Here is a 23,973-nt window from a genome sequence, read left to right as displayed (position 1 = left end):
CTTTGAAATTGATTATTGCTGTTAATCTGCTGTGTTAACATTAGTGTGCGAGAGGCTCAGCAAGGGGCTTCTAATTCTGTAGGACGGAGGTCTCTGACGGACCACTGGAGGTGGAATCCCTTTACAGCACGCATCCACTGGCCAATGAGCAGGGGAGCCACCCAGACACATGGGCCAGGCCTCCCCAAAATAACCTGAGACTACTGCACTGACAAATGTTGCTACGTTTACTGGTGACAGGTTACCCTAGCTACTCGGCTCCATATTTCCCTGTAAACTCGAAGGTTAACTCCTGTGCAAGGAAACCGGGAAGGCTGGACAGCTGCCTGTGTCCAAGATTTCCCCAGGTGGCAGCAACCGGATGACCAGAATCTCCCTGTTTGAGCACAGGTGCATTCTGAGGATTTATCAGTCCTTTCACAGGGGCCAGCAGGGTTTATTCTGAAGGTAAAACACACCATCCCCTAATTTGATTGTTGTTCACAGTGTCCTGATGATAGTCTTTTGGCATCAGCCTCATATGCTGTGTATAGCCTCAGAAAATCTCTGACATTGAGCCTCAGACAGGCTATTTTTATTTGACAGTGAATGTTCTGCTCCTATTTAATTTAATTATCTCAGCCTGCATGGATGTGTGCTGCTGTGTTTAACCACAGGCCTGTTCATCTGTGTGGGCTGTTTAACGGCATGTTATCTCACTCAGCAGTGTATCATTTATGATAATCAGAGTTCTGTTTGTGTAATTTGATTTATGATTGTTGTGACTGATCAAAATTACGATAACAAGGGCGCACAGGATGAGGGGGACTGCTTTTTTTTGATTTTCTTCATGTAAACTGACCCCTCGCTATTATTAGATATGACTTGGTGGGCTTGGAGCCTGTTTGCAAAGGATTAATGTACACAACAGCTGCAGCTTCAGGTCTGTTGGAAGGGCATTGCTGCCTCTCTTAATTGCGCTGATTTGAGTGTCAGTAGCATATGTGTACCCTATCTCATGTCTGTATTCAACAACTTGCTCATGCCTAGGGTCAAAAAGTTGTGAAAAGACTAAACGTAATATAGGTGTTGGCCTGGGGTGGAGAGGGGCGAAAAAGCCTGCATGTATCCCATCAGATCTGGTGTCAGTGCATGAACCTGATAGCCTGTCGAGGCAAGAGGAAGGCTGAAATTAGGCTAAAATAAAAAGCTATTTTTACCAGATAACTCCTGCTTTTAACTACAGCCTCTGCATTCATGTTCTATCTTTGCACCAAATATTTAACATGAGATTGTTCATTGTGCATTTCTAAGTGCATATCATATGTTTGAAAAATACACTTCTAGCAGTTTTTATTACATCTAAATATGTTAAAGGATGAAAATATTTATTTTTATTTATTCCTCTATGTTACACTCCATGGTTCCATTAGTCATTATTCCTTTAGTTAGTTACTTAAAGCTCCATAAGAAATGTCAGTGACTTAAAGAACCATACATGGTTTTGCATGTTTTTTCCAATTTACTACAAATTTCATACACCTCACATTACTGTTTATCTTACCATAAGTTTATATATTGATGTTCTATCTTCCAGACAGCTACTGGTTCCAGTTACTTTCTGTCCAGCATGAAAATCAACTTTTAGAGATCCTGAGACATTCATGAAAAAGGTAAGCATGCAGTGAAGATTTAGTTTCCTTTATTTTTTGTCAATTAGGTTATTGCACAGTAAATCAGTAGCAAATGGACTGTTGGTTTCAAGAAATCAATTGAATTGTCAAAAGTGTTAAAATGCCAGCAGTTTGTATCATACAATAAAACCTTGGGCCCTGGCTGCTCTCCAGGCAATGTGGACACACTATACAGTCACGTCATGTTACATACAGTAAAAACAAGTACAGAGTACTTGAGAAAATTAAATCAAAGAATTGAGAGTCGACTGCCAAACAGCAACTCTTTTAATGCAAGAACTTACCAAATTTTCACAATGTCCCTCTTTGTCTTAAATTCTCGGATTCTATAGAGGTTAATTTTAAACCTATTCTGACCTACCTGTGATGGAGGTAACTATCTTAAAACCTATGGTATGTGTATTTTCCAACACAAATGTAATTGAATGCCTTGTGATCATTTCCCCAGCATGCAAGAGAACAACATTGACCAGTCACCATCACTCTCTCAGCTCTTAAGGGAGAGCTACCTTGCAGAGGCCAGAGCCCAGCAGCGCCACAGCGAGATGAGCCGCTCAGATGCTTCTTCTGCACGCCTTCAGATCTATGGGTCACTCAAAGGAAAGGCTGAGGACTCTGGGGGCCACAACGACCCCCAGTCACCAGACCTGTCAGCCTTCCTCAGCCAAGAGGAGCTGGATAAGAGTGTCAACCTGGCCCGACAGGCCATCGGACATGAGTCACGTGAGGAGAGGGCAGAGGTCAAGGCCTCTGTCACACCATCAGCCGCCTCTAACATCTCCTCAGCTTCTTCCTCTACACCCCCTTCTGTTCCCTTCACTAACCTCTCTCCTGCTCCCTTTGCCGAACCCTCCACCGTGCCCTTCACACAGCCAGCCCCTGAATTCAAAGAACTGCCAGCAACACACACAACATTCACAGCAGAGAGAAAGATGCACAAGGCCTCCACACAGCAGGACAACATGGTAAGGAGCAGCAGGGACTCCAGTGAAGGATTCAATGACTTGAACAGGTCAGCAAGGAATGCCCCATACGGTCCGGAGACCCAGTCCAAGAAGGAGTTCCTCAACAAGGCAGCAGACTTCATTGAGGAGCTCTCCTCTCTCTTCAAGGCCAACAGCTCCAAACGGGTACGACCAAGGGCATGCAAAGCCCACAGGAGCAGGGTCCAGAACAAGAGCCAGAACGACGGGGCAGTTTATCCCCTCAGCTCAGACAACAGAGAGCGCTGTGTCATGGCCACGGAGGCGGAGAAGGAGGGACCCAGCCCTGCTGTTAGCCACCAACCAGAGGTCCAGCTGGACTCTGGGACTGAGCATGTGGAGTTTCAGGACTGCAGGATTACTGAGGAGCTGCAGCACAACTCAGTTTGCCAGGAGGCAGAGGAGGCTGGAAGCTGTGCCCTGACAGAAACTCCCTCCTACCCAGCAGAGCCTGTGTGCGAGCCTCCCCATTTCATCCAGAAACTGAAAAGCAGGGAGGTTCCTGAGGGCAGCAAGGTCCAGTTAGACTGCATTGTAAGAGGACTCCCAGTGCCTGAAGTCCGGTAAGGAAAACCACAAACAGTCAACCTGACTGACAGTTTCCATTCTGGTTGTTGCTAAGATGCCTGATTATAGTTGATTTCTTAGTTTTCATAACGTACAGTACTTACTGCTTTCAGGATTTTATTCTGCATTTGTCTCATTGTAAATCTAATATTTGATCAAGCTAAAAGTCCAGTGTGATGTCAGCATAATAGTTTATGTCTGTGTATACGTATATATATGTATATGTATATATATGTGTGTGTGTGTGTGTGTGTGTGTGTATACATATATACATATATGTATACATATATACATATATGTATACATACATATATATGTATACATATATGTATGTATATACACATATATGTATGTATATATATGTATACATATATACATAGACACACATATATGTATATGGGTCATTTGTTTGATTAAATGATGAAATCATTTTAGAACTGCATTGTCCATGCTCTTAAAAAATATATATGTACAGACACACAGTTTACAATTATCACAAACAAAATTATCGCATGTATGTCGTCTGAAACCAATATATATCTGTGGCACTTATGTCGGCTGATAAGTAGCAAGAAATTGCAGTACAGACATGCCAAAGATATGTTTAAAATAATTTAGTCACAGTATTGTTGTAAGATAGTTTGTCCACCAGAGAGCACTGTTTATTTTGTGACTATAAAATGTTCTGTACATATCTTGGTCACTATTCTTTAATAACCATATTTAAGGGATCCTTATTTTTATCAACAGTGATATTAGTATCAGCCTTTATAATGTTATCACATTTTTTCCTTTCTCAAATATCAATATTGGCCTTAAAAATCCAGTATGGGTCAGGCTCTAGTTATACACAGGTTGGACACACCTTCCCATCCCCTTGAATGAGAAAGTGTGTCCAAACTTTTGACTGGTACTGTACATTGTTCAAAAAACACAGTAGCCCACAATGTGAGCCACGACCTGCTGTGTCTGAGCCTCAAATAATACTGAATATTACTTCAAGAAGTGTAAATTCAGATGAAATTATAAAGTTTTTTCCTCTGAGATCCTGAGATGATAGTCAACAGCTTACTCTAAGTGGTGTGAGTGTGTGTTTATGTAAATGCGTGTGTCGGGATTATATCTGTGACAAATATTAATCACAGTAAGCTTTCTGTTGTTCTTAAGAAGAATACCAGTAGGTTATTATCTAAATAGTGCCATCTAAATCATTCCTCATCAACAGTCAAAATGTGCCAAAATATGAGTGCCTCTCATTCCATTTAGGGAACCTTTGTTATGGTAGTAAAGTAGAATAAATGTTGAAAATCAACATGACAATACAATACTCACCAATTAACACTGTTCTTAATGGTATGTTTTATGTGTGCGTGTGTGTGTGGTAGTTTTGTTGGATTTGTTGTAAAATTCTGGCTGGACATGCAGTTTTCCTCCAAGGACAACAAAGCCTTGGACTGAAGTGAAGCTGAGGTGTCAGACTATAGGGGCCATGGGCTTGTTAGTCCTACTGAACATTGTTGCGCCACTAACATATACTTGTCTGGGGAGAATGTAGCTCTCTGCCATTTTTAGACCGGACTGGCACAGCGAGCTGTAGTCGCCTCAGATAATGGAACCGACTGAGCTCTTGAACATGCAGCAGAGTTTGGTGAGATGATTTATTCAGTTGTTATTTGGTGGATATTTTTATATGGTTTCTTTGCTTGGTGCTTCCTTTCAGTCCCAGTCTTTTGCAAATGTACAGAGACTTAAGTCCTGTGTCAGTATTTTGTTCTCAGCGTCTTAGTTAAGTGTGTTTAAGCTTGACTCTTATATTGTATATTCAGCTGACATGAAGCGCTTTATATTGACCTTATTGTGATCTTGTTTTTCCTGCCCATGTAGCTACTGTGTGTGTGACTATGACTTAGAAGGGGTCGAAATAGAATTGTCAGGTTCATATTTCCCATCAGTTTGCAATGGTGTACTGTCTCTGGTGTGTCAGGGTATAGCATTGTGTGTATTCTGTGTCTATGTTTAGTGTTGTGCATATGTGATTGGGTCAGTCAGAGCTCCCAGGCTTCAGAGGGAATCTCCTCTCTGGTTCTGAACTCCAGAGGGAAAATAGCCCTGACAGGTGCAGATGGCGGGGGCTTTGCCACACAGACCAGACATCTTCTCTACTACTCATGCTTTCAATTTAGACCCTTACTCACTAGAAATGACATAGCTTGCTTCAAGCAGAACATAGACGGCATATTCCAGCAGCCTCTCCTGAGAACTGATCTTCAGTGTGGCTGCGTGTTTTCACTGGACACCAGAAAATGAATTTCTCCCCGTAGATCAGCCACAGATTTTAGATTTGGGAGATCACTGAATTAGTCTGCGTACTGATTTGAAAACATCATATCATATGCACAGCTTGATGACAGCACTGGTTATGATTTATGGATGTGTGATTATGTCTTGCCAGAGAGTAACACATCACCTCATTCCTGTTTGTTTATTGGCTGGATTTTTATAAAGGATCAAGGCCTCATCTGCTCAAAATAGACGTGGTCTGACATAGAGGCTGCTGCACATGTTGCTGGTCGGTACAGGGAAAGTTAGAGGTTCACTATTATAGTTTTACACTGAATAAATAGACTGTTGCCAGCTGAAACTCCAATTCAATAGATTTTACTAAATAGGACTAATGCCAGGTAGGATGTTTTTCATTCATCCATCATGTTTTAATGTGATTTTGTCTATTTATCCTAATTTGACAGCCTACACTGTACATTAGAATATTGGAGACAAAAAGATTAGGTAGGTAGGTTGTGGATTGAAATCAAACCTGACATTTGTAACTTATTGTTTAGCAAAAAAACAAAAGAAACAGATCTTGAAAAATCACTTCTCTGAAAAAAGGCGTTAGAAGGTATTAAAAAGTCTTAAATTTCATTCACTAATGTGAATATTTTTTCTTGCCAGCTGTAGACAGCAACATTAGACATACATCTATAAAGGACATCTGAGCCTGGTTCTGCTTTCTATGTGGCATTGAAAAGGTCTTAAAAGTCATTAATCTGGTAAACACTGCATGTCACCCTGCCATCTCTTTCTCCCCTCATTTCCTTTCTACTCTCTACTGTCTAATAAAAATCCCCACTTGAAATGAAAAACTGACTTTCTTAAAAAGGTTATTAAAGTAATAAACTTTTCATCAACACTTTAGATTCATTGTGTTGTGCTCAACATCAACAGTGTGTTGAGATGGCCTCTAAACTGGCAAGGCATGCTGGTATTGCTTCTTGTCTTACAGGGAAAGGGATATGGCCTTCTCATCGAAACGTTTTCCTCTTGGCCTGCATAACTCTACTGAATGGCACAAGGCCAGAAGAACTATTAGGAAACAAGGAACGACACCACATGGTGCCAGCCTCATAGAAACAGTGGCAGAAGGTTAATAGAGGACTGTATAAAGAGGACTGTGTAAAAATGGGGGGTTTAATAGATCTACAAATTGATCTACAAGATTGAGCATAAGTTGCCCAGAGTTGCAGTTACACATGGTCACTCTCAGCATTATTTCAGTATAAATACACACAACCAGCCAATCTATCTCCACTTTGCTGGTGCTCGGAAAGAGATGACCATCTCTTTTTTTCTTTTTTTAAAAAATTGCTACTGATTGTGCCACAACTGCACAGCTGGAGGATATTCTGTAAATCTTTCTTTTTGCGTTTCCAGAAGTAGAGAAAAGTACATGATACAGCTACTCAGTTACTGAAATGAGAGCATTTTTATTTTATTACTTTCCACCCCTAACTATGAGTCATTTTGTTTTGGTTGTAATACATTTCATGCATAAAAGGCATCAAACCAAATTAATTTGTACAACATTCATTTTTTTTTATTTCTGAAGCATTTCTCAGAAAGGTTACAGAAAACATTAAATCCTACTTCAGGAAGCTATATTTTGAATTGCAGGTGGTTTTGTGAGGGCAAGGAGTTGGAGAACAGCCCTGACATTCAGATCATCACCAACGGTGAGCTGCACTCTCTGATCATTGCTGAGGCATTTGAGGAAGATACCGGACGTTACTCCTGCTTTGCATCTAATTTCTATGGCACAGACTCCACATCAGCTGAGATCTACGTTGAAGGTGATTCTTGCATTTCCTTCTTCCTGACTGACACCTTCACAGGGTCATGTAAAGCACTGTTAGTGACTTGTTTGTTCGGTCCTATAGGTGCGTCCTCTACAGATTCTGAGGGGGAACAGCACTTTGAACATGTAGTCCAGTGAGTTTTTACTGTATTGTCATTAACACCTTTTTCAAAAATGAATCTTAGTTACTTTATTGCAATGCTAAACGAGACCATCTCACCATTCTTCCCCCTGCGATTTTGAAAGGCTGCAGAGAAAACAACCAAACTCAGCTCCATCTTTACCTCCATCAAACCAAACTCTTCCTGAAGAAGCTGAAGACTCTCTGTCACCTCAACCTACAGCAGCCACTGAAGAACCAGCAGAGGAACTTTCCTCTCTGCCAACTAGCCAAATAGTCCAAGAACCTCTTCTACCAGTCCAGACAACAACCACTGTACTTCCAGTCCCAGAGATTTCTAAAGTATCTCTAGCATCCACAGCTCACCCTGCTCAGGAGGAGACAGCAGCGTTACCTGTGCAGGTCTTCCCTGTTTCACCGCCAAGCGATACAGAAGCCCAGGAGGTGTCAACATCCACCACAGTCACATCCACACCGCAGCCAGTGCAGACAGCTACGTCACTGCCTTTAAACTCAGTGATCTCGACTGTGTTGCCTGTCCAGGCAGCTCCAACACAAACACCCCAACCTGAGGTAGAACAGCTAAAATGTTTCCTTCTGCTACATTTTTTTCAATTATTAGTTCTGTATATTTTGATCAACATGTCCTCTGTGGGGTTTTTTGTTTGTTTGTTTTCAGATTCAAACCTCTAACCCAAACTTTCTGCAAGGATTGAACGGGCAACCAATAATGGCTGCCCCTGTATTCACAAAGGTAGAACTGCCTCAAAAGGATGTACTGTATCCGGTCTGCTACTGACTATTACATGTTTACTGATGTATCGTACACCCTATGTTATCACACTAGAGCCTGCAGGACCTCCTTGCGTCAGAAGGCCAGCTGGTGGTGCTAGAGTGCCGTGTGAAAGGAGTGCCATCACCCAGAGTGGATTGGTACCAAGAAGGAAAATTAATTGAAGACTCTCCTGATTTCAGGATCCTACAGAAAAGTAAGCTACATGTCTCAATCGTGTGCTACACTCATAAGAGAAATACATATTTGCTTTGTGTATTTTTTTTTAGGAAAGTTGCGTCTTTTGTAAATGCAAACACTCATGATTTTGTGTTAAAATAAAAATAAAATAGCAGTTTCACTCCAGATGCAATTCCACTGTAATGAATAAGAAGCAAGATGAAAAAAATGCAAGAAGGAGCAAAATTTAATGGCTTAATGGCATCTTAATCCAATCCAACTTAATTGGTTTTAATTCAAATGAATTCCAGAAAGTTCAAAATTGATTTGCCACCAAGTTTCTTGAGAAACAAGAAAATAAAAACACAATGTTGCTACAATAAACATCAACAAATCCCCTCCAGACATATCTCAAGATAATAAAAACACATAAAATGCTTTGAATAATAATTTGAGTCTAGTATGGTCTTTCCACAAAAAAATCTTTACCTACAGAAAAATCCTTAAAATTACATCCAAAATCCACAAATATGCAAATATTGTTGATTTTTTGTAGTTTAGCTGCTGATTTCAGTCTATGTCCATTCTCAGTCTATGTGCACTGGAGGTTTCAAGCTTTCATATAGCATTTGTGTAAGTTGCATATTGGACTATGATTGGCCTAAACTAGTTGTGATGTCACAAATCGTGCTTGTAGATACATACCTGTAACTAAGATTTAAGGTGAGCACAAAGTTTCCTCCTTCAGCAGATGAATGTGAAAACAGCCCTCCAGTGTCAAATTCTGCACATACATCATTCTGCACAGTGAAGCTCAAACATCCAACTGGAGGAGCAAGAAGCAAAACACATTTTCAAGTGGATGGATCTTGTCTTCAAGTTGCTTGAATTAGTATTTTGGTGCAAAATAAAACCCAAAAAACTGAGTTGACTTTTTAAGATTCATACTTTTCTTCAAAATTAAGTGACTGTTTGTCCATTCAGAGACATAAAAACATTTAGCATAAAAAGTCTCATTAATATCATCCTGTCAAATAGGAACTTTGAGAAGAAAAATGCTGCTATTGCAGTAAAAGATTTTAAGGTTAAGAATGTGTTTACATGCACAAATCATCACAAAACAAGGTGTTGATGCATTGTTGGCATTCCTCTTTGAATATTTGCTGTAGTTGTGGAATTCCTGCAACATAAACATACTTCATACATTTCTTAAGGGAAATTATGAACCCATTGTGGTATATGATCAGTGATACTGAGTTCAGACAGTTTTAAAAATCTGTATGAATAATCATTATTGAACCACTACCTCAAAAATCCTAGTTTATTACAATTTCATAATGATTTTGGTATTCTTTTTCTTTCCAGAGCCCAGATCTCCAGCTGAATCAGGTACATATTTAATTAAATCCTCAACTGTCAAAAATGTAAGTGTTGACTGCAGCTGCCTGTCTGTGTATGATGCTGCAGTGTGTACACATTACTCTGCTGAAGTGTTTATAGTCCTTGGCGGAGGCTCCTGTTCTCGTTTTGTACATAAGCCAGGGCTGCTTTTCCCTGACTCTGGACCTTATACGGTAGTCTCTCATCCTGTGTCGAACCACCATGGCAGATCATTTCAACCTGCATTAGCTTCAGATAGACTCTCAGCCCCGGTGATACAAAGAAACCTCCCTGCTGCAGCGTTTGAAACACGAGTCATGTATCTTTCCTCACTGTATTAAGACTCTCAGCTAGCTGAAATATGATGCACTCGTATCAAACCAACTTGATCATGTGAGTATCACTTTTTTACCATTGCCTCTAGAGGAAATATGCACTTTGGTCATTGCTGAGGTCTTTCCTGAAGATTCAGGGATGTTTACTTGTACAGCAAGCAACAAGTATGGAACCGTGTCCAGCAGTGCAGCACTAAGGGTCAAAGGTAACACTTTCTGTTCCACCTTACAAAAACACGAGCATCATTTCAGTCTCATGTCAATACACTGAATTTACTCTATATCCATCTTTCTGATTCTCTTCAGGCAATGGCAGCAACAGCAACCACATGAGGCCTTTCAGCAGTTCAACGGTGGAGCCCAATCAAATCCAAGAACCTTCCACATCAGATCTCACAGCTTCCACTGCCAACGTCAAAACAGAGGTTACTGTGACCAACAGCATCAAGCCCCACTCCAGCACCATTCGCCTAGATCCACTAGTCTCTAGCTCCTTGCGCCTGGACCCCTTAAACACCAGCACCTTTCATCTGGACCCCCACAGCTCCAGCATGTTGCGTTCAGACTCCCTGCGTACCAGCCTACCCAGTCTAGAGCCCACCAGCCTGACCAGCAGCTCCTACCTGAACTCTCGCAGTGCCAGCACCCCCAGCTTAGATCCTCTCTACCTCCGCCAGGACCCTCCTGGATACAGTGGAGCACGTCCAGAACCACAGAGCAGTGGACAGGTGCTCTCATATCCAAAACCCTTCACTGCCCCACCTGTGGTTGAGCAGGGAATGTCCAGACCTCCACTGACATCGCTTGACACAAGCCCCAAAGTCAAGGAGACCCCAAACCATCAGAATGGGACCCCCATTGTGGTGCCCCTCCCTGACCCACCTCCTAATTCCTGCCTGAAGACAGGCAACCAGACAAACCACAGAGATTCTCGCTCTGGCTCCAGAGTTGGTCTGCGTGTGCACTTCAAACTGCCTGAGGATGAGGAGGATGAACGAAGCGACGAATCCAGTCCGTCTGATGAATATGATGCTCAGGCATTGCTCAGCAAAGAACCACCACCAGTGCTGGCTAAACCCAAACTGTGAGTAGAGCAGATAAATGTATATGTAAATGAATATCAGGAATAGTGTCCTGAAACAACCACAAGGCTGTCAGCGACAATATAGTATAAAGAAAAAAAAAATTACTGCCTACAGATTGAGATTTTGCATATGAGTAATGCAAATCATGTCGTTAGTTTGCATTATATCAAAGTGAATTTGATCCTCCTCCTCCACTCCAATTGAATCCTCCTCCTCCTCTGGCTCAAGTAGCAGCTGTAATCAGTCGCAATTCACAATTGAATGCATGCGGACTTCAAATGTGGACGTTCAGGCTTTCCAAAACAAAGGATGGCATTTTCTATTTGTAAGTTCACTTACTAACTATGCAAATATTTCAGGCAATACTGTAAATCTAGTTGAGTGATTTGCTGTTTACAACTGTTTTGTATATGAAATCGTAGGCTTAAACAACAAAGGTAAATATGAAAGTTTGTCACTTACTGTTTACTCTGATTAAATTTACAGTAATTGCTGTTATATGATAAATTTAAGAGACTCCCTATTTAGAATCAAAGCTGAAAGTGTCTGACAGTGTTTTGTTTGCAGGCTTCTTGTTGGTAGCCCATAAAAGGGCAGAGTATTCTTCATGCTGACTTTGGCTCATTCCTGCTTGGGTATACAGCACAGACTTGCTGTAATTTATGAGAGGACTGCTCTGAGCCTCCCCTCATCATCACCATGTATAGTGTCTTTTTTCAGTTGATGCATTATTCTGGTTTTTGCTTGATCGACAGGGACCCAGCTCAGCTCCAGCTTTTGCACAATCAGGTCCTCATGGAGCAGCAGCAGGAGACTGAACCTGTGACCCAAACCCACACCCAGACTCAGTCTCACCCGCCATTACAGATCCAGATCCAGCCCGAGGTCCAAAGCTCCCATGATGGTCGGCTGTGGTCACCCAGAATGCACTCTGAACCTCATCCACCACATTTCCAGCCCTACCTTAACACCACAACGCCCAACTCTGTGTCTCCACTGACCACAGCCCACCCTGCTCCCTCATTGAGCTCTGCTCCAGCACTCAATACGACCTTTTCACCCCTCAACACGTCTCCTGCTCCTCCTTCAAGCTCCCCTCCATCTTTTCCTCAACTGAAGACCTCCTCACTGGTGACCTCTCCTCCTCCTGTGCCACAGCTCAGCACAGCTCCACCTTTCAGTTTAGCACCTGTAACCCAGATGAACACCATCCATGCCTCCCACCTCAACGTGTCTCCTGCAGCTTTTGCCAGAACCACATCCACACCCCAATTTTGCACCCCCTCCGCGCCTAACCTCAGTACAGTCTCCACAGATTCAACCGTGGCCTTACCAGAGATTATATCTCCCGCTCCTCTGCTGAGAAGCACCCATGCTTCCCTCATGAACCTGTCTGCCACCTCGCAAAGCTTCATCTATGCCCGGCCCAAAGAGTTCCTATCCGCCCAGACCTTCTCACCAGTAAGGAGTCCCTCCCCAACAGAATCCCCGGTCCCCCTGCTCCACGAGCTTGCCGCTGAGCTCAACTCCTCTGCAGCCAGCTCCCCAACTCTCCCACCATTCTCCCCAACTCCCAGGATATTACCCACAAGGGTACTCAAGTCTCCCACCAGCCCTCCATCCCTGGTGTCCTCACCCACGCCAGGTTCTGCGCAGTTCTTGAACAGCATGTTCGCCATTCGAGCCCAATCGCCTCCCCAGGCCTCCTCTCCAACCTCCAGCAGCTCTTCTCCTAGCCCCATCCAAAACCCTGTGGCTTTCCTCAGCTCTGTCCTGCCATCCCTGACCCCAAGTCATCCCACCAACTCCATGGGCCTGCCCAGGGGAGCTCCATTAGGGTATGCCCTATCAGACTGAATACAGTATTCATGAGGTTGGTGACCTGTCACGTTCTAATGCATTTTTTTTGTTTCTTCAGGCTACACAAGAAGGTACCTAAGTTGCGCCCCCCGTCAATCGAAGACATCCGTGAGAGCAAAGAAATTCTCCTCCATGACATTGAGAAAAAGCTTCGATTTAAAGAGGATACTCCAAATTTTGCACATCAACAGGTATTAGATAGTCTACAGCTCCGCAGTACTGATTGATCTTCCCTTTTTTTACGTGCTCAACTGCAGCAACATAGTGGTGAATAAATAGGTGGCTAAACATGAAAAAAATAATTCACAGTATTTCTCTTTGCTCAGAAGTTGGGTACTTGGGACTTTACAAATTTATCCCTCAACTATATCCCTGCTCAGTTAGATATTAAACAAATATTTGAATTTAAATGTCAGGAATGACTAGTTTGTTGACATGTTTGGTATGTGATTTTAAACTAACCAACAGTTGCAACCTAGTTTCCAACTGTTTTAAAGATGAAGAAAATATTAACTAATGACTGTGCTGCATTCTCACTTGTCTCCAGATTTCTCCTCACGTATTTGGTTTGAGATAATTGCCACTCGATAGATATAAGACAATGAAATGATCCCTCAGATAATGAGTGACTCGGGGCCAATGAGGAACTTGCATCATATAAGTGCGCTATCAGCAGAGCATCTGTCATCATTCCCCTCCCAGTCATTCATGGTTATTCATCATCGTGTGTCCATGTTCCGTAACAACATGTGCATGCTAATAACAATAGCTTGTTTGCTACCCCATCAGTATTTGTACAGTACGTGTGTGTTTGCTGGTGTTTATCATCCATCCCTATCCTCTCATAGAAGCTGAGTAATGAGGGGAAAACAGCGAGCAGACCCCTTGGACCAAACATTCCTGCTACTGTCATTAACTATGATGAGGTACAAGGATCTTCTCGTCCCAAGCACTGCTTTGCTCGAGGCTGTATGAATTACAATGTTTCAGACTGAGATGAAGAAACTTTCTCTCATATACTTATCTAATTACCATGGTTAATTAATATAGCTAATAAAGCAAACTAATATATAACCTGCACGAATGAGAACATATTTTAGAGTTAGAGTTAAGGAAGTTATGCTCATGAAATGTAATGACTCTGCTATTTACTGAATTCTGGCTAATTCTCCAGTGGTTTCGGTTAACTCATTTTACATTTTTCCCCACTGACGCTTGCAGCCCTTATCTCCTAATCTCATTTTAGATTTTCCCAAAACACCATCATGACATAGTTCTTGTTAACTACACTTTTCAGAATACTCAAGTCACAAACCTGCATATTGGCCTTTCACACTTTAATCATCTGCTTCTATTTTTGCCTCTCTGCTAGCAGGTTGATAAAAAAAATAAAAGCTACCTAGAGGTTCTTAATATAAGTCAGTTAAATCAGGTATCAAAACAGGTGCTTAAATGTCTAGAAATTATTTTTTCTTCAACTGTGTTTATCTTCTTCTCTGTTCTCTGTTTTACCCTCATAGTCTTTTTTTTTTTGGTTGGATAAACAACATTTTTTCAGGAGTGATACTATCAGACAGATGCCATTGCATGATCTTTACCATTATGTGGTATAAAGTCACAATATATACCTTTTTGTTTTAAGATCTGAGTTTTGAATTGTAACTTTAATACCACTGCTGCTACATGGTGAATAGCTGCATGTTGTCTCATGTTCCTGATTATTGCTTGTTGCTTATATGTAAAATATACGCATGTTGTCATAGTCACACATTTCTTCATTTTTTTTTACCAGAAAAATTTTGTGTAGTTGCGATTACTTTTATGTAGTGGTTTTCCTTTCCCAGGAGTACAAAGTGTCCAGTTTTGAGCAGAGACTAATGAGTGAGATTGAGTTCCGTTTGGAGCGAACACCAGTGGAGGAGTCGGATGATGAGGTGCAGCATGATGACGTCCCCAGGGGAAAATGCATTGCACCCATATTTGACAAGAAACTTAAGAACTTCAGAGCCATGGAAGGCGTGCCTGTCACTTTCTCATGTAAAGTAGTTGGAATCCCTCTTCCAAAGGTGAGAAGTCAACAACTGTGCTGTGCTGCGCACAAATAACAGCATGATCCTTCACTTTGATTTCTTCAATTAATCATTCACATCTGTGTCTCTCAACAGGTTTACTGGTTTAAGGATGGCAAACAGATCTTGAGGAAAAATGTCCATTACAAGAAGATAAGAGAGGGGGACGGGACCTGTGCTTTACACATAGAGTCCACGACCAATGATGACGATGGCAACTACACCATCATGGCAGCTAATCCACAGGTAATACTTCACACTCAGCTTCCTGTTCATTTGTCAACACCTTCTCCTCAGATGCACAATCTAATTTGCTATTTGATTACTATCAGGGACGAATCAGCTGCTCGGGTCATTTGATAGTCCAAACAGGACCTCCCCGAAATCGACTGACACCTATTCACTCTCAGAGGTGAGCAGGGCTGAGTGTGCAGTGTGATCTGCAGAGGTAAGAAGAATCCCTCTGCAGCACGGGGAACCAGCCATTTATTGCTTTTCCTCCCTGACAATATTTTTGGGATATTGTGCATCTGTCTATACTGAAATACTAACATAAACCACAGACAAAGACAGGAATGTATTAATGTCAAAGTGTGCGTTTGTGTTCCATATCATGCTTTGCTCACCTCTGCATGTTTTCAGGGTGCGAGCCCGCATACAGGAAGTTGAGAGTGAGCAAACGCAGGAGCGCTTTTTTCGGCCTCACTTCCTCCAGGCTCCGGGGGACATGCTAGCTCATGAGGGGAAGCTTTGCAGACTAGACTGTAAGGTAGGTAGCAGGTCAGAGCATGAAGTCAAATTTGTAAAAAAAAAAAAAAAATATGTAGAATGTGTCCAAGGAGTAGTCCTTTTCGTCTTCTAGGTGAGTGGACTTCCCAACCCAGAGCTGATGTGGTTGGTCAATGGGAGGCCTATCTATCCAGACCTTTACCATAAGATGCTGGTGCGAGAGAATGGCATCCACTCCCTGGTCATTGACCCTCTGACGCAGAATGATGCTGGCACATACACCTGCATTGCAAGCAACAAAGCAGGGCAGAGCTCCTTCAGCCTAGAGCTTAAAGTTGTGGGTGAGGACCAGATAAATCAGTGACACTTGACACTCCATGAATAGTTCAGTTATTATGATGACGCCCCATGTGTTGTTTGGAGGTTTCCAGTAATGTAAGGCATTTCCACTTTAGAAAAAGAGATGAAGCATCCTCCTCAGTTATTGGAGAAGCTGCAGAACATGGGTATTCCTGAGGGAGCCCCTGTCAGGCTGGAGTGCCGGGTGGTGGGTATGCCCCCTCCAGTCATCTTCTGGAAGAAAGACAATGACTCCATTCCTAAAACTAAGGACAGAATCAGGTCAGTGGGAGATCTAATGATAAAAAAGTCATGCCTCTTCATTTAGTTGCACAGTACCCTGTACTTTTCCTCCAGAATTTAAAATCTATTTTGAGGTCTTTGAAAATTCTGATGAATTCTCAATTGTGTGCTTATTTCAGCATGCAACAAGATGCCACAGGATATGTGTGTCTCCTTATCCAGCCAACAACAAAAGACGATGCTGGCTGGTACACGGTGTCGGCCAAAAACGAAGCTGGAATTGTATCCTGCACCTGCAGGCTTGACATCTATGGTACTAGCTTCTTGCAATACCTCCATAACTATAATTTCGACATGTGACTCTTTTGTATATAGTAATCCAAGCTGTCCTCCACATCCATCCTGTCCATCCTCAGCTCAGTGGCACCAGAGCATCCCTGCACCCATGAAGAAGGCCCCACGCACAGGCAGCCGCTACGCAGCTCTGACAGGCCAGGGGCTCGACATCAAGTCTGCTTTCCCCACGTCAGAGACCAGCCCCATCCTGTTCGCCAGCTCCCCTCCGGAGGTCATGCTAGAGAGCGAGGAGCTGTGAGAGGTGAACGGTGACCCTCAGGGGGATACGAGAAGAATGATTATCTGGGCAGATGGTCATGTGATTTGTGTGATGCATTTGAAGTGATACATTCAGAATAGAGCAGCAAAGAATTGTTGTGCCACCTGCTAGATGTCAAATCTATCAGCACTGATAGTGGGTTTGTCACCATTCCTATTTACTCAAGTCCTATGAGGAGTGTTTCACAATTCACATACAGAAAAATGACAGATTTGCAAAGTCTTAGCTCATGAGCCATCATTGGAGTTGAATTTTGTTCTCTGACCGGTTTGAATGATTCACATTTGTTTTTCTACATTATATTTAGCTATGAAGTTGAGGTTGTTGTTGTTGCTCAATGTTGATGAAACATTAAATTTCAAGTTTCATTTAGTTTAACATCTGTTCTTAATTGTTAAATTTTATTCTCAAGGTGGTACTTGCACCATTTATTTTTATTGAAAAGCATATATACCTGTACTGGTGGTAATAGTTTCTTTTAAACTTTATATAAAAATAGTTAAAATTATTGTTTATTAATAATCAGAGCTAGTTTATAGTAGGTTAATATATATTTGAATGTGCCGTTCAGATCAGTTTATTTAAATGGCTCCATCAAGGCAGGATTATTTAACGTTTAACTAAATTATTTCTTGAAATCCATCACTGGTTCATGTATTTGCACCATGCTTTCATGAGCATGCATGCTGATGGCTGATAGAGATGCAGTACTATATAACTAAACAAACACGTGTCACAGTCATAGTAATAGTCTGCTGTTAGGTGAGTTTCGTTCATGGTTTGTAGCTGAAACACTGAAACACTTTCTTTAACTTTTATCACTTTCAGGTGATTTAATTCATCTTTGTTTTATCTCCTCAGTTGCATCCACAGTTCAGGATGCCTTATCAGAGGAAAGAGTCAGATTAGACTAAAAACTCTTGAAAAAGTCACTTGTTTGTTTTGTGGTAAGACAGACTGCTTACACCAAAAAGTCTGTATCCTGCAGAGGTTATTATTGAACTTTAATAGATTTTGATTAAAATGAATTCAAGTCAGTTTGAAAACATATTAAAGAAAAGTTTGAAAGCACATGATGTAAAGTTGCACATTGTAAAATAGTTTTGTCCTTCTCAGAATAAAGTTATATTTATTCAAATGAGTGATGTTTGCTTTGCTGGAACATGTGGTTATAATTCTCTATGCTGCTTGCATAGTATCCCATATTATAAAGTTTATTGAAAGGTTGATATGTAGAGAATTTTCTTTTTCAGAATATTATTCCCATTAAAAGAGGGAATCGAGTGCTTTAATCTGCTATGTGTAGCATTAAATTAGGTTGAAATCTAAATTTCTGCTCATTATTGTGAGCTTGACTATGCTGTAATAAGAGCCCTATTAGCTTAAACTGATGCCAAATTCCAAACAAACAGGAAAGCTCAGAAGCCAATTAAGCATTGCTAATCAGTCCAATTAGAGGGGAAGAGAGTTCAAATAGGCATAAAATTACATTCACCTTACGTGACCTAATTATACTCCGAGCCTCATTTGACCAGCTGCCAGGCCTACTTGTTAGCTGGCTGCTAGTTGTATGTGTTGCTAAGTAGTAAATAGCAGTGGGCTTTAAATTAGATTTTGTTTTTTTGAGAAAAATTAATTTTTTTAGGAACTTCTATTTTATTTGTTATTTGTCATTTTATTAATGACACCCTTAACTTGCTTGTTCTTGTTGCTGCCATCATGTTTCACATATTTACATTTTTTGTGTCCTCAACTTGATTACTACAATATCAACACATCAGGTTTTAAGTCACTGATACTCAAAGTTTGTTACAAAACCAGAAATAAAGGCACACACTCACTCACATACTCATTTTAAACTGAAAATATTAGCCCACTTGTGATACGTTCCTTAATACTCATTAAAGGAAGTACGAGCTGATGTTCATTTGTAATCCAATGATAATGAGATTTATCAAGTCAAACCCACATGCAGAGGGAATCCTTTTGTTACACTTTCTCCAGGACTGAAACATACGCTTTGTGGCCTAATCTCCATTTCTCCATAAGGAGATCTGGACTTAATATGGTACATCTTTCTGTCAGAGCAGACGGGTCACTCCTCAGTTGTGACATATGGCTTTTGACAAGAGGGCATGGCTCAGCCATCGGTGCTCAAACAAGCCAATCATGTGAGGCGTTTGAAAAAAAAGGGTGGAAGACACGGAAGGGCCGGGCCACGTCTGAGACAAGGCCCTCAGACAAGACAAGCAGCAGCTGGCAAACTACATCAATCTGTAATCAATGAACCAACTGGTAGATGGGATTATATGCCTAATTGCACAGCTAACCAGTCCATCCCAAAATGACCAGACAGCATCAGCTTGTGTCCATGACCCAATACCAGAGAGAGTCATTATTCTAGGCCTCCGACAGTGATTAATCATTCATAACCTGCCTCTACACCCAAGCTTTGAGTTTGTCAATACACAGTGACAGGAGCTACACGTCCGTCTTCACAAAGGAGGACAAAGCTGATAGCAAAAGATACAGCAGCAGAGCTGGAAGAGCATTCAGCTCTTTTAATTGAGTAAAAGTAGCAAATCCATAATGTAAAGCAACTCCATAATAAGCAAAAAATCCTGAATTGAACAATTTATTTAAGTTGTATGCACAAAGGTATTAGCAGAAAAGATGTACTTACTATATAAAAAAGTACTCATTATGCTGAGTGTCTACTTTTCAGGGTGCAAAATTACTATATATAATGCATTTGTGCATTGTATCATTATTATTATTGATGTGTTAATGTTTCTACAACAGCATTTTGATGTTTGAGAGTTTAAACTATTTTATATACTGTTGTACAAAGGGGAGTTTTTCCTTGCTCATGGGGGAATGTTGGGTTTCTATAAATTTAAGAGTACAGTCTAGACCTGCTCTATGTGTAAAGTGCCCAAAAGTAACGTCTGTTGTGATTTGGCACTATATAAATGAAATTGATTTGACTGGTACAATCATTTTATATGTAAGAATCTTAATCTGAAATGCCACAGTAACTATACCTGACAGACAAATGTATTGGAGTAAAATATTTCTCTTTGGAAAGTAGTGCAGTCATATATGGAGTAATAAGTATAAAACAGCGTAAAATTAAAATACTCCATTAAAACTGTAAATGGTTAATTGAAGATGAATGTTGTGTTTTTGAAGGTGAATCTGATTTCTGCAGCTTCTGGGTGACAGTCAACAGTGTGTTCAAGTGTGTGTGGACGTGTGTTTGTGTCGGACGTACCTGCTCAGATCCTCCTGAATTACAGAATTCAATGTTGGCAGATGGGAAAGACAGACAGACAAATTATTCTGTCTGTCTCATTTTCTCGGACCACTACACAGATCAATTATTTATTACACATGTGGTCCCCAGTACATAAGCAACATTAATGCATCCCACATACTGTGATTCATTAAGTGCACTGATAAACACCCTTACAGACCAATGTACTTTTACTGTAAAGTAGAAGAAATGTCTAGAAAATGTCAGAATTTTCCTGTAGAGTAAAAAAACTGCTGTCCAGATCTCAGATGGTGCAGTAATCTGTACACCATCTTGGCCCATATTGTCAGAGAGCCTTAATCCCCTGATGTGCTGTTAAAATCCCTCAGGTTACAGGCCACACTTACACTTCTGTTGCCTCGGGCTAATCTCAGATTATGGTTATTATCATATGGAGACTAGTTACATGAGAAGTGAAAGGAGGCTTTTTGGTGGCTTTTGTAACTTCATAAAACCGAATGCCTTTATTGTCAGGGAGCTTTCAGAGATTTCAATCATGATTTGCAATCAATATATTAAGTTGTGATACCTCAGATTTATTTGCAGGATTAAAGACATAATGGCTAAACATAACAATTACTAGGTGGCAAATTTATAACATTATCCTTGCAAAAAAGGATAGATTTTAGAGATAGAGTTTAACTAAAAAAAAAAAAGAAAATCCTGATCCTGTATTATGTGGTGAGATATGTTTGTGAATGTAAGGAGATAATAGAACTTTATCCAAAACAGTTAAAAAATTTGAACTCCTTTCATTGACACAGTGCATACAGTGACATGTTATATTCGATAAAACATTACACTTTTTTATTGCTATTTACTGACATTTGTGATGTAGCTTTTATTTTCTAATACCTGAAAGTCAGTCAGTCGTAATGAACCCTTAATAGTTCATTCCTAGGTGGTGGAAATCTAATGTAAACTGGAAAATATGCACAATCTTAGCCTTTTAAAAGTTTGTTTGCACCATCGGCTGTGGTGAGTTGTGCTACCAGATGGTAGACTTTTGGTGTTTGTGACACATGGCTCTGAGTGAAGCCACGGCCAGATAGCCCAGCCCAAGATAATTGGAATTTCATTAAGGTTTTGTTTGTGTGTACGTGTGTGTGTGTGTGTGTGTGTGTGTGTGTGTGTATTGAGAGTGGGTGTGGGTGTTTATGAGTCCGCATGGGTGTGTTTCTCTATGAGCAATATTGAGGATGGGGGGGTGAGGGCAGGGACTCCACCTGCTGCCACCTGTTCATCTGCTCCGCCTTATAAAAGCTGCTCCCTCGCTGTCTCCAGGATCACAGACACCTTGGACTCTTCAGGCTGTCCACTATCTGGAGATACAAATATCTGACACTCAACACAAAAGACAAACAACTTGGACGTCAGTCAGGCTGTAACAGAGGAGATCTCTGAGGAATCCTGAGGCTGAAACTGGAAACATCTCAGAACAATCTGTTGACTCATATCTGAGTCTTTCTGATCTGAGGACATTCACCAGTTTAATTCTTCAAACAAAAGTCATGAAGTCCCGTCGACCCAGCTGCAGTGACTCTGGATCTGAGTCCTCAGAGATGGACTCCAAGAGTCCAGAGAAATATGAGACTGCCACACGACGAAGGATGGCTGCAAACGCCAGAGAGAGGAAGAGGATGCAGGGTTTGAACACAGCATTTGATCGCTTACGCAAAGTTGTTCCCCAGTGGGGCCAAGACAAAAAACTGTCTAAGTATGAAACCCTGCAGATGGCCCTCAGCTACATCATGGCCCTCAACCGGATCCTGACAGACCCCAGGAGGCACAACGCTCCTCACAGACAGTGGCTAGACCTGCAGTTTGACTGTGCGCAGCCTGATAACTACCCCTGCCTCATGAGGTACGACTCTCCTACTGAACAGGAGTATATTCACTCGTCGTTCTCATACCAGTTCGATGGCCATCAAGTCCACGCATAAAGATACTGCGATTTTGTTAGACAATCAGTCATGTTGTGAGTGACAATGTGAATATTTCTCCTCCAATCCAGGAGACAGTAAATACATTTGTATTGCATTATTTTCTTTTCGTTATATTTATCTAGTATCTGTATGAAAGGCTTCTATTTCAAGTCTTTATTTATTTTTGCTAGGAAACCCAGCAATGTTGAGCAGCTTTTTGTTCAAATTATAGTAATGAAAGACATGTAGTGTCATTATAATGACCATTAGATTGTACTGAAGATGCAGGCAATGGTGTCTTTCTATCAGTTCTTTTGATATGGCCTTAAAATGTTGTGCAATTTTCAACGGACTCTGAGAAAATCATTGTGGTATTAGTTGCACAGTTAAAGTCAACATGTAACTATTTTGTCAAAGTCCAAGTACATGTTTGTAGAGTTGAAAAATAGACTTGCAAGATGTTATTTTCCACATGCAGACCTCTATTTTGTTGAATTATAGTTTTTGATTGAAAATAAAAACTATTTTGTATGAAAAAACATTTCTCTTGTTCTTCATTGTCTTTGAGTACAGCCATGAGCTAATTATGAAGTTAAGATAGGGATTTGTTTTTATATTGCAGAGGAAAAATGGTATTTTTACTGTATGCAATTACAATACATGCTAAGTAACAAACAAAAATACTGATATAAATATTTTTTTGCATCCTCAAAGGATTCATATTTGCATAATATAAACCTGAACATATGTAAAAATCTATATTTCTAAAAGTTTCAGAGGGAAAGATAGTGATTTTCTTCTTTTTTTTCATTTTACTGAATTAACTAATTAGAAAGCACTGGAATTTCAACCATCATAATCTCACTTGTCTCCTTTGTGTAGTATTAAAACAGGGTTATCAAGGAGGTAATTTACAACACATCCTTTGTTTCACGTGTGTCAAGTTCTCAGTAGGAGTGATGGCAGGTCATGTCCGCTGCACTGCCTCGCTCTGCTCCCCGGGGAATAAATCATCCTTTTGTCCAGAGCTCCTGTGCTCTGAGATAAGACACTGTTACGTCAATGGGGACAACAATCTAAACATTTAAAATAGACTCTTTTTTGGGATCAGAATTAATATCTGAGTACAATCATTGAACTATTCTTTCTCAAAAAACAAGCTCAAATTTTCTCTGTGAAAATAACCTTTTGGAGTTTAAAATAAAGTATTATATTGATCCAATTCTGTTACAGCATAGTCTATTGTAAGAAAGAATGCCATCCACAACTATTCATTATTGGAGCCACACAGCTACATTTAAATGGCAATCATTAGCCATTGAAAAGTGATTGTTACAGATTCGAAAAAGTTTGAATGGTGGCACAAGCCGCAGCAGATTAAGGAAGCCTGTGTGCCAGATCCTGCCACGGCTTCAGCGGGGGAGCAGAAATTAAACTCCATTGTGTGGTAATGGCTGTGTATAATTGCTCTGTTCAGAGCCACTGAAGCATGAATGTCCATAGCTGGACCCAAAGTGCATTAAGTATAAGACATCTACAGCAGTGCTTTAAGTGTACTGTCCAACTGCTACTACTCTACAAATCTCATGAGTTGCAATTTGATTTGATTAGGGGGGTAACATTTGAAATTATGTGCTGTTTTTAGATT

General features: G+C 40.8%; 2 protein-coding genes across 3 annotated transcripts; both read left to right on the top strand.

Annotated features, from left to right (window-relative positions):
* The first annotated feature begins 220 nt into the window (after positions 1 to 220).
* Positions 221 to 18,225, top strand: mypn (myopalladin). 2 transcript variants are annotated; one of them, XM_044372734.1, is made up of 22 exons: positions 221 to 447; positions 1,577 to 1,652; positions 2,122 to 3,219; positions 7,175 to 7,350; positions 7,438 to 7,489; positions 7,602 to 8,049; positions 8,156 to 8,230; positions 8,324 to 8,465; positions 9,794 to 9,817; positions 10,233 to 10,349; positions 10,450 to 11,227; positions 11,984 to 13,066; positions 13,147 to 13,279; positions 13,937 to 14,014; positions 14,933 to 15,154; positions 15,254 to 15,403; positions 15,490 to 15,569; positions 15,800 to 15,926; positions 16,020 to 16,227; positions 16,342 to 16,507; positions 16,648 to 16,781; positions 16,885 to 18,225. In XM_044372734.1, the coding sequence occupies exons 3-22, from the start codon at positions 2,123 to 2,125 to the stop codon at positions 17,061 to 17,063; spliced, it is 5,469 nt and encodes a 1,822-aa protein (XP_044228669.1). In that variant the 5' UTR covers positions 221 to 447; positions 1,577 to 1,652; position 2,122; the 3' UTR covers positions 17,064 to 18,225. The 2 variants fall into 2 exon arrangements, with proteins under 2 accessions (XP_044228669.1, XP_044228670.1); XM_044372735.1 differs by lacking the exons at positions 221 to 447; positions 1,577 to 1,652; positions 2,122 to 3,219; ... (6 more) ...; positions 10,233 to 10,349; positions 10,450 to 11,227 and adding an exon at positions 11,458 to 11,553.
* A 2,039-nt stretch (positions 18,226 to 20,264) lies between these two features.
* Positions 20,265 to 23,542, top strand: atoh7 (atonal bHLH transcription factor 7). Its single transcript, XM_044372736.1, has one exon. It carries the CDS (start codon positions 21,912 to 21,914, stop codon positions 22,341 to 22,343), a length of 432 nt encoding a protein of 143 aa, XP_044228671.1. The 5' UTR covers positions 20,265 to 21,911; the 3' UTR covers positions 22,344 to 23,542.
* The last annotated feature ends 431 nt before the right edge of the window (positions 23,543 to 23,973 follow it).

This window comes from Thunnus albacares, chromosome 14, assembly GCF_914725855.1.
Source record: "Thunnus albacares chromosome 14, fThuAlb1.1, whole genome shotgun sequence".
NCBI classification, from domain to species: domain Eukaryota; kingdom Metazoa; phylum Chordata; class Actinopteri; order Scombriformes; family Scombridae; genus Thunnus; species Thunnus albacares.
Note: the sequence above shows the minus strand (reverse complement) of the source record. Positions and strands in the feature narration are given on the sequence as shown.

Excerpts from the sequence above, each read along its gene's own strand:
- mypn (XM_044372734.1), top strand. The coding sequence starts at position 2,123 with ATGCAAGAGAACAACATTGACCAGTCACCATCACTCTCTCAGCTCTTA. Across the intron at positions 9,818-10,232 it reads CAGATCTCCAGCTGAATCAG|AGGAAATATGCACTTTGGTC; the intron begins GTACATATTTAA and ends CATTGCCTCTAG. Across the intron at positions 16,782-16,884 it reads CTGCAGGCTTGACATCTATG|CTCAGTGGCACCAGAGCATC; the intron begins GTACTAGCTTCT and ends GTCCATCCTCAG.
- atoh7 (XM_044372736.1), top strand. The coding sequence starts at position 21,912 with ATGAAGTCCCGTCGACCCAGCTGCAGTGACTCTGGATCTGAGTCCTCA.